Consider the following 13,633-nt stretch of genomic DNA (forward strand, 5'->3'; position numbering starts at 1 on the left):
TGGCGAAAAAAAATTAGAAAAAGAAAAAGCAAGTAGAAAAAGCCAAAAGCTCTTAAAACCAAAAGGCAAGAGCAAAAAGCCAATAACCCTTAAAACCAAAAGGCAAGGGTAAATAAAAAGGATCCCAAGGCTTTGAGCATCAGTGGATAGGAGGGCCTAAAGGAATAAAATCCTGGCCTAAGGGCTAAACCAAGCTGTCCCTAACCATGTGCTTGTGGCGTGAAGGTGTCAAGTGAAAACTTGAGACTGAGCGGTTAAAGTCAAGGTCCAAAGCAAAAAAAGAGTGTGCTTAAGAACCCTGGACACCTCTAATTGGGGACTTTAGCAAAGCTGAGTCACAATCTGAAAAGGTTCACCCAGTTATGTGTCTGTGGCATTTATGTATCCGGTGGTAATACTGGAAAACAAAGTGCTTAGGGCCACGGCTAAGACTCATAAAGTAGCTGTGTTCAAGAATCAACATACTGAACTAGGAGAATCAATAACACTATCTAAACTCTGAGTTCCTATAGATGACAATCATTCTGAACCTCAATGGATAAAGTGAGATGCCAAAACTATTCAAGAGACAAAAAGCTACAAGTCCCGCTCATCTAATTGGGGCTATGTTTCATTGATATTTTGGAATTTATAGTATATTCTCTTCTTTTTATCCTATTTGATTTTCAGTTGCTTAGGGACAAGCAACAATTTAAGTTTGGTGTTGTGATGAGCGGATAATTTATACGCTTTTTGGCATTGTTTTTAGTATGTTTTTAGTAGGATCTAGTTACTTTTAGGGATGTTTTTATTAGTTTTTATGTTAAATTCACATTTCTGGACTTTACTATGATTTTGTGTGTTTTTCTGTGATTTCAGATATTTTCTGGCTGAAATTGAGGGACTTGAGCAAAAATCAAATTCAAAGGTTGAAGAAGGACTGCTGATGCTGTTGGATTCTGACCTCCCTGCACTCAAAGTGGATTTTCTGGAGCTACAGAACTTCAAATGGCGCGCTCTCAATGACGTTGGAAATTAGACATCCAGGGCTTTCCAGCAATATATAATAGTCCATAATTTTCCCAAGTGTAGACGACGCAAAAGGGCGTTGAACGCCAGTTTTACGCTGCAGTCTGGAGTTAAACGCCAGAAACACGTCACGAACCAGAGTTGAACGCCAAAAACACGTTACAACTTGGCATTCAACTCCAAAAGAAGCCTCTGCATGTGTAAACTTCAAGCTCAGCCCAAGCACACACCAAGTGGGCCCCAAAAGTGGATTTATGCATCAATTACTTACTTCTGTAAACCCTAGTAACTAGTTTAGTATAAATAGGACTTTTTACTATTGTATTAGACATCTTGGGACGTCTAGTTCTTAGATCATGGGGGCTGGCCATTCGGCCATGCCTGAACCTTTCACTTATGTATTTCTCAACGGTAGAGTTTCTACACTCCATAGATTAAGGTGTGGAGCTCTGCTGTTCCTCAAGGATTAATGCAAAGTACTACTGTTTTTCTATTCAATTCAACTTATTCCGCTTCTAAGATATTCATTCGCACTTCACTATGAATGTGATGATTGTGACAGTCATCATCATTCCCCCATGAACGCGTGCCTGACAACCACTTCTGTTCTACCTTAGATTGAATGGATATCTCTTGGATATCTAATACAGGGGACCGTGTCCGAGTTATTAGTGTCTTCGTGGTATAAGTTAGAACCCATGGATGGCCATTCCTGAGATCCGGAAAGTCTAAACCTGGTCTGTGGTATTTCGAGTAGGATCTGGGAAGGGATGGCTGTGACGAACTTCAAATTCGCGAGTGCTGGGCGTAGTGACAGACGCAAAAGGAGGGTGAATCCTATTCCAGTATGATCGAGAACCTCCAGATGATTAGCCGTGCCGTGACAAAGCATTTGGACCTTTTTCACAGAGAGGATGGGATGTAGCCATTGACAACGGTGATGCCTTACAGAAAGCTTGCCATGGAAAGGAGTAGGAATAATTGGATGAAGACAGCAGGAAAGCAGAGGTTCAGAGGAACGAAAGCATCTCTATACGCTTATCTGAAATTCTCACCAATGATTTACATAAGTATTTCTATCTTTATTTTCTGTTTATTTATTATTATTATTCGAAAACTTCACAACCATTTGATATCCACCTGACTGAGATTTACAAGGTGACCATAGCTTGCTTCAAGCCGACAATCTCCGTGGGATCGACCCTTACTCACGTAAGGTTTTATTACTTGGATGACCCAGTGCACTTGCTGGTTAGTTGTATCAAAGTTGTGACAAATTATGAATTAAGATTAGAGCACCAAGTTTTTGGAGCCATTACCAGGGATCACAATTTCGTGCACCACAGCCTCTACTTGTTCGTTGGTTTGGGGATGCTCAACTGACGAGAACTTTTGTTTTATGCCCAAGCCGTCCAGGAATTCTCTGAATTTTTATCAGCGAACTGGGTCTCGTTGTCTGAGATGACGACTTCCGAGATCCTTAATCTTGCTATTACGTACCTCCACATGAACTTTCAACAATTGGCTGAGGAAATACTGGCCAACAGCTCAACTTCTAGCCACTTTGTGTAATAATCAATTGCCACTATCAGGTACTTGACTTGTCCCGGTCCGACCGGGAAGGGTCCTAGTAGGTCAACTCCCTATTGTGAGAAAGGCCGGGAAGCTGTGAGAAGACTAAGCCCGGTTGTCGGCGCTTTATGGAAGTTAGAGTTTTTCTGGCATCTTTTGCACCTTCTCACGAACTCTTTCGAATCCGCCATCATAGAGGGCCAATAATATCCGGCTCTGATAAGCTTCCTAGCTAAAGCCTTCCCCCCGATGTGGTGACCACAGCATCCTTCGTGGACTTCCCGGAGAACATATTCCGTTTGATCGGGGCGTAGGCATTTCAGCAATGGCTGGCTAAGCCATTTTTTAAACAACTGGCCCTGTATGATTGCATACTTGGCCGCTTCCCGCCTTGTTGCTTTAGCCGTCTTCTCGTCGTTGGGGAGCCTGGCATTTTCTAAGAAGTCGATGATCGGGTCCATCCAGCAAGGTTCTGATTGGGTTATCTGCAGCACCACTGCTGGTTCTTTCATCAAACCTTGAATGAGGGATCGGTTGCCAGTCCTTGGCTTTGTGCTTGCTAGCTTGGACAGGAGGTCTACCCGTGTATTCCTTTCTCTCGAAACGTGTTGGATCGTGACCTCCTCAAACTGCTTGCTCAATTCTTTGACTTTCTCCAGGTACTTCTGTAACAGTGAGTCTCTGGCTTGGTAGGTCCCATTGATCTGAGAAGTAACGACCTGCGAGTCACTACACACTTCTAGTCTTGTGGCTCCGACTTCCCTTGCTAGAGCTAGGCCGCCCAGCAGGGCCTCGTATTCCGCTTGGTTGTTTGACACCGGGAAGTCTAATTTGACTGACAGCTCGTATATAACTCCAGCTGGATTCTCCAGGATGATTCCTGCTCCTCCGAATGTTTGGTTGGATGCTCCGTCAACGTAGAGCTTCCACCGTGTGCTCGGCCCCCCGTCTAGGTCCCCTGTTACTTCTACTAGGAAATCAGCCATGGTTTGAGCCTTGATCGCGTGCCTGGATTTATACTGTAAGTCATACTGGGAGAGTTCGACAGCCCAAGTCATCATTCTACCCGCCAAGTTGGGATTCTGGAGTACTTGCCGGATTGCCTGATCCGTCCTGACGATTACTTGGTGTCCTTGAAAGTACTGCCGCAACCTGCGTGACGAAATCAGGAGCGCATACGCCACTTTCTCTAGCTTGCTATACCTTAGCTCTGCTCCTTGTAGTGCTTTACTCACAAAATATATTGGTTGTTGAGTCTTCCTCTCTTCTCACACTAAGACCGCCGCCAAGGCCTTATCGGTTACTGCCAAGTACAAGTATAGCGTTTCTCCCTTCTTAGGTCTTGCGAGGACGGGTGGTGCCAAAACTATTTGTTTGAATTGCTTGAAAGATTCTTAACATACCGGGGTCCACTCGAACGTGATTCCCTTTTTCATTAGGTTAAAGAAGGGTAGCGCTTTGGCCGCCGACGCGCCGAGGAAATGGGATAGTGCTGTGAGTCTGCCCGCCAACCTTTGGACATCTTTCACACTTCCCGGGCTCTTCATCTGAAGGATTGCACCGCATTTTTCTGGGTTGGCCTCTACCCCTCGTTAGGTTATCATAAACCCCAAGAACTTACCGGTTTCGACGGCGAAGGCGCACTTCAGCGGATTGAGCCTCATTCCGTGCTGCCGAAGAGACGCAAAGACACTTTCTAGGTCACTTAAAATGGCCTCGGGCCTGGCGGTTTGACTAAGATATCGTCTACGTATACCTCTACCGTCTTGCCGATGAGGTCCCTAAAGACCTTTTTCATCAGCCTTTGGTACGTGGCCCTGCGTTCTTCTGTCCGAACGGCATAACTTTGTAGCAATATGTCCCTCCCGGCGTTATGAATGCCGTTTTCTCCTCATCTGGCGAGTGCATCGGTATCTGATTATACCCAGAATAGGCATCCGTGAAGCTCAAATATCGGTAACCCGCCGCCGCGTCGACAAGAGCATCGATGTTTGGTAGGGGGAAGGAATCTTTGGGACATGCTTTGTTAAGGTCAGAGTAATCCACGCACATTCTCCATTCCCGCTAGGATTTTTAACCAGGACACATTTGCAAGCCAAGTCGAGTAATCGAGTTCCCGAATGAAGCCCGCTTCCAGTAGGCTGGCCGTCTGTTTGGCCACCTCTTCTGCCCTTTCTTGGGACATTTTTCTCCTCCTTTGGGCCACTGGCTTTGCCTCCGGTCTCACGGCCAGTTGGTGTGACATGAACTGGGGGTCTATACCCGGCATGTCGGCCGGCGTCCAGGCAAACAAGTCGTCGTTGGCCCTGATCATCTCTATGAGGGGTTCTTTCAGGTCATGGGGCAGATTCCTGTTTACAAAGGTAAACTTCTCGTCTGAATCGCCGACCCCGAACTTTTCAAGATCTCCCTCTGGTTCGGGCCTGGGTTTGTCATCAACCCTGGCGTCTAGGTCGGCGAGAAATACACCGAATGCTTCTTTAGATTTCTTTCTCAGGGAGAGGCTGGCGTTGTCGCATGCGACTGCCGTCTCTAGATCTCCCCTGATGGTCCCAACTGATCCATCGTCAGCTACAAACTTTATTAGCAATAACTTGGTGGAGATCACCGCCCCAAATTCGTTGATGGTCTTCCTCCCCAGGATGAGGCTGTAGGCCGTCGAGTCTCTTAAGACCACGAACTCCGCCATTAGCGACCTCTTCCCCCTGCCTCCGCCTATGGAGACCGGGAGGAAAATTACGCCATCTGGCTTGATGAAGTTATCACCTAGGCCTACCACGCCGTGCTGGTGACCTCTGAGGTCAGCGTCTCGTAGGCCCAGGACGTCAAAGACATTGCGAAATATGATATTGGAATCAGCTCCTGTGTCCACCAAGATCCGCTTTACTAGGCTGGTGCCCACCCTGGCTGTGATCACCATCGGCAGACTCTCCGCAACCTCATCGAACCATTGATCCTCGGGGCCGAAAGATATCGAGGGCAACTTGCGAGAGGTCGGTGCGGGGCCAGAAGACATAGCTAGAACCTTGGCGTCCTTCTTACTAGCCGATTTCGACCTGGGAGGGACATCCCTTCCAATCACCATATTCACCACGGTGAGGGCACGCTCCGCGTCCTCCTCGGGTTCCCGTCTCTGCTTTACGGCGCGGCTTTGTCCTCGGTTGACCGGTCCCTCCTCCTAGGTTCCCTTATTAGGTGGGCGAACTCGACCAGCTTTCCTTCTCAGATGTCCTGCTCCAGGGCGTCCTTCAGGTCGAAGCAGTCTTGGGTCTTGTGGCCATATCCCTTCTGATAATCACAATAGAGGTTCTTGTTTCCTTCCGTCCTGTCCCTGAGTTGTCGGGGCTTCGACAAGATGCCCTTGTCGGTAATTCGCTGATAAACCTCGACGATTGGAGCCGCTACGAGGGTGTAGTTGGTGAACTTCCCAACACGGGGAAAGGGTTTGAAAGTCTTGACTGTTCCTCCGTCTCTGGAGTGTTCCTTGGACCTCTCACCGCCACCAAACGGGCGGGTACTAGGGTGTGCGGGCTGCCGTTTATTGGCTGCCACGACTTGACTTACCTCTTCATCATTAATGTATTCCCTGGCTACGTTCTGAATTTTCTGCATTGTCCAGATGGGCTTGGTGGTGAGGTATTTTCAGAAATCCTCATTTAACAAGCCGTTTGTCAAGCATAAGCTGGCCACCGAATCGGTTAAGCCGTCTATCTCAAGGCACTCATCGTTGAACCTGTCCAGGTATTTTCTGGTCGGCTCGCCGTTTTGCTGCGTCACCCCTAGCAGGTTAATCGGGTGTTTTGCTTTGGCGATGCACGTGGTGAACTGGGTCAAGAAAGAACGACTGATGTCGGCAAACGTGGTTATGGAGCCCTGGGAGAGGACATTAAACCAACGAATCGCCGGACCAGCTAAGGTTACTGGGAAATCCCGGCATCTCACTTCGTCGCCTACCCTTTCCAGGTTCATCATGGCCTCGAAGGCCGTTAGATGCTCTTGGGGATCATGGGTACCGTCGTACCTCATACCTGTCAGCTTGTCAAAGTGCTTTGGTAGCCGTACTCCAAGGATCGAGTGGTGGAAAGGGGTTACCCCCATGACCATCGGTTGCCTTTCCCTGCCATGTTCTCTGTTAGGTCGGCCTCTTTTCGTCCTTTCTCGGCGGTTCACTTATGGTGGTCGGTTTCTTCTTCTTTGTCCTCTGTCGCTTTCCCAGTATTCTTCTTCGGTGTCTCTCATTGGTGATCTGTTGTAGACCAGCGGGTCTCGTCTTCTCCTTGGAACTTCTCTGCTCTCCTGGCTTTCTGATTTTGTTCGGGGGCTCGAGGTGCGCCTGGAGCGACTCCTCCGAAGGCTTCTTTCTCCCCTTTGAGTGGATCGGGAAGGCTCCTGGCTAGGAGTGGGCTAACGACTTTCACGATTGGCTACTTCTCGCTCCAAGTTCTGCACCCTGTGGCACAGCTCTTGTATTATCCTGACGCTGTCGCTGCCTGTCCCTCCAAAGGGTCGTCCCTCTGTGTGACGCGGGAGAGATCTGCTACCTTCGCGAACGGGGGCTTCGGTGGCTACCCCACTGCCTCGAGGGTCTATCTCCTCCCCGCGGGTCCCGGCCCCGCCGTCGGCCATGCCAGAAACAAAAAAAAAATCCATGTTGGGGAGATGTCCCCACAGATGGCGCCAATGTTCGGTAAGTCGGGTTACCGGACGGTTCGGGTCGTCGGTTGAGTGTGATGATGGGTCTCTGCCTCGGGCCTGGACTCTGGGAACGGTTTGCGCTTGCTGCCGACCTGCCGAGCTCTTAATGAGCTGAGGGGGGTGTCTCTTGCAATGACACTCCGACGCCCAAGTCAGTAGAATGTATAGGTGATGCGAGAAGATCAAGTAGGGTGATGTACCTGTGAAAGGGGTAGGACCCTCCCCTTATATACCTTGTCAGTGGGTGGGCCCCGCGAGGGGAGGCCTCCTTCCAGGAAGTTTCGCTTCCCCCAATTGTCAAGCAGCTGTCAGTCAGGACGCGTGTCCGGGTTCTGGGTTTGGGCGGATCGCAAGCGCCGACCCTGCTGTGTAGGCCGGTCAGTTGCGGGTCAGGCGGTAACCCTGCTCAGCTGGGCTGGGCCGTAACACCTTTCAACCTAATTTTTTGGGCTGCTTTTCAACCAACTTTTTGAGTGTCTTCTAAAATTCTTCGCATCATTTTTTCTTTTCAAACCTTTGACATGTAAGGGCCAAAGGTTTGTACATAGAATTGGAGAAGAAAAATTAGCATTGTTGATTTTTAATTCCAAATATAATTTACAGATATCATCAATTTTTTTACTTAACTCCACAGCTTTTTCCATAAAGATACGTGCTTTTTCACAATTAGAGACTCGTGTGACTGTTCTTATTGACTTAGGACAGGTTTGCTTAAACAACTATGATGGACATCAGTGACTTAGAGAATGAGAGATTGAATATAGGCCTCTTTTAAATTTGCTTGAGTTATCTTAAAACTGGATAGAACTTTTGAATTCGGTAGAGTTGTCTCGGGAGAAAAGTAGGAGATACTTTTATTTTGTCTCGTGACGAAGGAGGAGCTAAAATAAAATTGCGTGCAAAGTACATAGCTATGTGGTTAAGCTGGATAGAGTAGGTAGGAGATAATTTTGTTTTGTCTTCTAAAGAATAAAACCAGAAATAGAGAAGAGAAAGAGAAGTGACACAGTCATATATTCTGGTTCAGTACTCAGTGCAATGTAACTTACATCTAGTCTCCATCACAACAATGATAGAATTTCACTATCTTTGAACAAGATTACATTCACCAATTTTCCTAGGATTCAACCTAATACTATCTGGGACAACCCAGCTTCTAAGCCATATTTGACTAGGAACTCACCCTATCTTTCAACTACAAAGTGTTCACCCAACTTGTAAGAAAATTTCCTCAGGATCATGAAAATAAAATAGAAATACACACAAAGAATTTTTGAATTAAACATTGAATTTTTTGTAAGTATAACTCTCTCTGCCTTTTTTCTTTCAATGCATTTTTCTTACATTCTTCACCATAATGCCTTTTTCCATTGAAACAAAGAAAGGTTAGACTGAGAAAACAGAATATTCAATTGAGAACTATGAAGGAGAAGAAGGTAATAGCTCTGTAAGTTATGAAAACCCAAATTTGTGCTCTTACTCCTTGAATCAATCTCTAGCCATTTACCCCTTTAATAGAGGAGTAAAGCTTTCAAAGCTTGAACCTTGACTTGCACATGTTTGACTTCTTCTTCCCCAATATCAGTAACAGCAGCAACGTCACAAAAGAGAGATAGAGTAGTAGAAACAGTGATTTAACAGTACATGAATCCATACCTTCCATCTTCTCTATCATTCTTTTTCTTATTGATTCTTGAATTCGAGCCTTTTATTTTTTGCTTTGGCTCCAAGTAACTTTCTTGTCTATTGATTTCTTGCAAAGCTCCATAACCTCCAATTCCTTGAGCTTTCTGATTCGGTGTATGCAGAGCTCCATATTCCTTTCATATTGTGATTTGTGTTCAGCCACTTATTCCTTGGAGTGTTTGGGCCTAAAGCTTGTTGTTGAGCCAATTTGATTTATTTTGATTTTCTGTACACTTAAGCCAATTAATCACACATATAATTGAGTTTTATTCCAATAATAATATTTGGTCATCATCAATTAATTTATTGTTTAGCTTTAAACTCAACACATTGTGTGCTAATAAGACAAGTATCTTCTTCAATGATTCTTCCATGTATATTTTTTACTAATCCACTCATTGCTCTTCTTGTCCACTTTTTCAAAATATACTGATCAGTCAGTAATTTAATATCTTTAACATCTAAAATCTTAATTGCATGACAACACAAAATGCCGAAAATCTCAAACTTTCTACAATTACATAAAATTGAACTCAATGAAGGATCAAATGTGACTTTAAACTCTTTATTCTCATAAACAAAGTCTCTTTCATTTACTTCTCTTATGCAAGCGGTAGAATATTCGTCATACTTCTCGTGGAAAAGATTAAACAATGATAAGGTATATACTTCTGAAACCTGCTACAATAATAGTGAACTTACCATCTTTAATCTAGGTAACTTTTGTCTTGAATGAAATTCACTTTATAGTTTTATTGTATCTCTTAAGATCATAGTCATCTAATAATTTATCCCATGCTTCTTTGAAATTAGTTTCATCTACATATTTATACATACATGCTTTAAAGTCTTGCAAAAAATAAAAATCATTCTTCATCAAATTACCAAGATGTTTTATGCCATTTTGCATTAAATACCAAGAACATAGAGCATGATATGTTTCAGGCATTACCTTAGACAAACCATTAGCCATTGCAGGAGCTTGATCTATGAAAATAGTTTGAGGTTTGTTTTTGTGTGTCTTCAAAAACTTTCTAAACAACCATTCAATTGAATATGAACTCTCATCATAAAGAAGTACAGCTCCAAATATTACTACCTTTCTAAAGTGATTAAATCCTACAAACACACCCAAAGGCCTACAAGCATTATTATCAAGAGTAACCACATCACCAAAGTATTCATAATCCATGATCATTTTTGTATTAGCCCAAAAATTATTTGTTATTTGTTCTTCCAGATCTAACTGAATAGTATGACTGAATGATGGATTTTTTAGAGATTCTTGTTGAAAATATGCTAACAAGATGCCTACCTCTCCGTATGCCATCCTTCTCATTCTTTTGGTACAAAAGTAATTTTTTTGGTCTAAACGTGTATAACCAAGATTTTCTCTGCCACCAACTTGTCTACTCCTCAATTCAAATGAAGCCCTGCCAATTCAATTTCTCGAGCTTGAATTTAAGATATTTTTCACTGACATGCTAACATGTGAGTTGTCTGTAGAAGATGCAACGAATGATTATGCTCACTGATAAAATTATGAATTTTATACTTTTCAATGTTTTTAATATATTTGACTTCTAATTTTATCAAACAATTAGTCCTTGTTTCAAGTTTAGGAATGACGGTCAAAGAATCTCTTTTGTCTGATTTACGAATACCTTCTTTGGCACAGACGAATCTAAGATTTAGAATTTTTTCACATGCATTTTTGTTAGAATGTTGTTTGTGGACACCAAATCTTATCCTCCCACCATAATCAATCTAAAATTCCCATGCCTCTTCTACAGTACTAAATGTTTTGTCCAATCTAGGTAGCTAATCAAATTCTACCTCTATGTTTTGGACATTCAAAAAAATAGTAGAATTATTGTACGGACAACGTTAGGTAACCAATGACTTATCTGACCAACATGAACAAGGGGCTTTGAAAGTGGCCCATTTCAATTAAAATACACTATACCTTAATTTTTTTCCAAATCCCAATTTTAACCATCCTAATTTTTAATCAGCAACCCCCTTTTTGACCTAGCATTCAAACCGTCTCTCCTACCCCCAAAATTGAGCGTGCATTCCCTAAGGAGAGTATTCACCACCATCGCTCCCTCTTCGACTTGAACAACTGACCGAACTTAAGGCCTTCTCGCAGCCAGGTTGTATCCGTCCCTCCTCTACGCTGATGCCGTCAATCTTTGCACCTCCCTCGTGTAGCCATGGAGCCACCGTCGTCCTGTGGGAGACGCTCATCCCCGCCCACGTGTGGGAGAGTTCCATATAATGTGCTTCAGCTTGGCATTCAACTCGTTGAACCTATCATAACCACCGAGCTTATACGATATCTTTTTCGTTATATGCCATATGCACCAACGGTGGCGTGTATTGGGTAGGACCTTCCTAATTGCACCAAATATGGACCTGCACTGGTTTGTGATGATACCATGCGGTGCAGTTCCCATGCACTTCAGCCATTACGTGAACACCCACTCGAAATTAGGGATCTCCTCACTGCCTAGCAAAGCACAACCTAACAAAGTAGACTTACTATGGTGGTGCACACCGACGAAAGAGGCGAACGGCAAACCATGCCTAAAGTAAAAACAACCACATTTATCAACATCCAACTAATACAAATCAATGCCACAACAAGTAAACAACGTCAACATAAATATATTTTGCCGGTTCGTACTGTATGTGGTATCAAATGACACCACGTCTCCATAGTATTCATAAGAAGCCTTGCACCGTGCATCCACCCAAACTGCACTTCTAAATTTGTAATCGTCGTCCACATTTACTACGTAGAAGAGGTTCGGATTCATCTCCTTCATTTGCACGAAGTAATCCAGCATCTCCTTGACATCAGCATTGACATTAGTGGTTCGGAGTCTTGATGAGATGTAGTTCCTGACATCCTTCTCGGAGAAGCCCAGGTTCGATGGCCCACCAACCTCGTTAGCCAATGCTAGAAATGTCTTGTTGGGTCGAATGTCCACCTCGTCATTAACCTCAATAATGCATTTCGCATGCATGGTCAACGCTCTATTCTCGTGGTAATGCACCGCCTTTTTAGTTGAACATGGGTACGAGTGCCTCAACTCAACCTTCAGCAAGACCCAATCCTGCTTCTCCCTGTCAAACTTTGCATATACTCTTGCTCTGCACCCCACAATTGCAATCGTGTTCTTCCGTGTGGGTGTTTTGACACGAGATCCACGGAAACCCTCCCGATTACAATGAATAGATTGGTTAATCGATTCCTTAGTCATCCTGTCATAATTTGTATTCCTTATCTTGCTTATGAAACCGACTTTCTTTGCATAGGTTGGATAAAAATCCTGGGCTAGCTTCAAATGCTTAAACCGCATCCCAACTCTTGGTATTACATCTTCGGCAAGGCAACTGTGATCCAGTAACTGCGAATCAGTTCAATACAAACATCATTCGATGAACATGAGGATTAATGGTCGATTCAAAACATGAGGTAAAAAAAACAGCAATATACTAGTGTCCAAACCTCATCAACAAGATCCATGTCATCACTTCCAAACTCATTAATGTCCGTACATTCTATTGCCTACAATCAAACATACACAACCAAACAAAAACAAACAAACTAATTAGATACGGTATTATTAAACAAGTGCCATCTAAAAATATTTTATTCACACTTTTTCAAAGCATATCATTAAAATTTTGTTATTATACAAGACTTAACAGAAATCATAACAATGAGAAGTATACTCATACAAAATTCTCACCAAACTAGTTAGGCTTATATTAATTAATTAATTATTTATATAGCATGCATGGGTCCGCCACCTATGAAACACACCTACACAACCTAAACCAATTTTTCTTCTGTGCTTTGAAAAGTCAAAAAGCTCATTATTAGCTGCTGTACCATTTTCCTTTTCCTTATATATGTATTCAGATTTTGTTTGTGCATGCATGGCATGGGAGCATAAGAATGAGGATTCAAAACAATCTAATAGCAACCATGATCAATGTTTAGAATTTAACAATAAATCTATAATAAACCAAGTTCATTATAACATATTAAAAAGGTAATCTAATACTTTATAGGATCAAGCAAATAAATGGCTCATCTTCAACTTCTTTAGAAAGTGATCTATGATTTATCACCCTTAAACTAATTCCTATATGGGAGAATCAGAACACCATAAAAATTTTTTTGGAATGAATACCATCAACTTTTATGAATGTTGGGCTTAGATTAACTATCTCATTTATATGAAAATAAACATACGTCCCACACCACCAACATACGTTGCTTGTTAAACTTTTCACCTTCAACGTCACAAGAATTGAGAAGATTGTCACTTGAATGGATGGTATTTCCGTTGGTAAAGGAAGCTGGGGAATGAGAAACCGGTCCAACAAAATTAAACTCCATTGAAGGGGCTATAAGAGGTCACGTAATCTTAAAACGGTAGTCACAACTCTCCCCTGTATTTTGGTCGAATCAGCCGGAGATGATGCGGTGGTGACGGTGATCACGGTGGGCTTCGATGGACTACACGGTTCTACTGAATCGGCAGTGGGAAGAAAAAACAAATTCAGAAGATGGCTGGCTGCTCGGCGGATGGGGTAGAGGGCGGCGGCGTCGGCTGCGGAGGCGTGGCGTCGGATGCGGAGGCACGTCAATGGC

At 43.5% G+C, this 13,633-nt stretch overlaps 1 protein-coding gene across 1 annotated transcript; it reads right to left on the minus strand.

Moving 5' to 3' along the window:
* On the minus strand, positions 6,223–6,684 carry LOC107647283. The gene has a single exon (XM_016351377.1). The coding sequence runs from the start codon at positions 6,682–6,684 to the stop codon at positions 6,223–6,225; it is 462 nt and encodes a 153-aa protein (XP_016206863.1).

The sequence above is a fragment of the Arachis ipaensis genome, chromosome B06 (genome assembly GCF_000816755.2).
Source record: "Arachis ipaensis cultivar K30076 chromosome B06, Araip1.1, whole genome shotgun sequence".
Lineage (NCBI taxonomy): Eukaryota > Viridiplantae > Streptophyta > Magnoliopsida > Fabales > Fabaceae > Arachis > Arachis ipaensis.

Bases quoted from the DNA above. Each gene is read 5' to 3' on its own strand.
- LOC107647283 (XM_016351377.1), bottom strand. From the start codon at position 6,684: ATGGTCATGGGGGTAACCCCTTTCCACCACTCGATCCTTGGAGTACGG.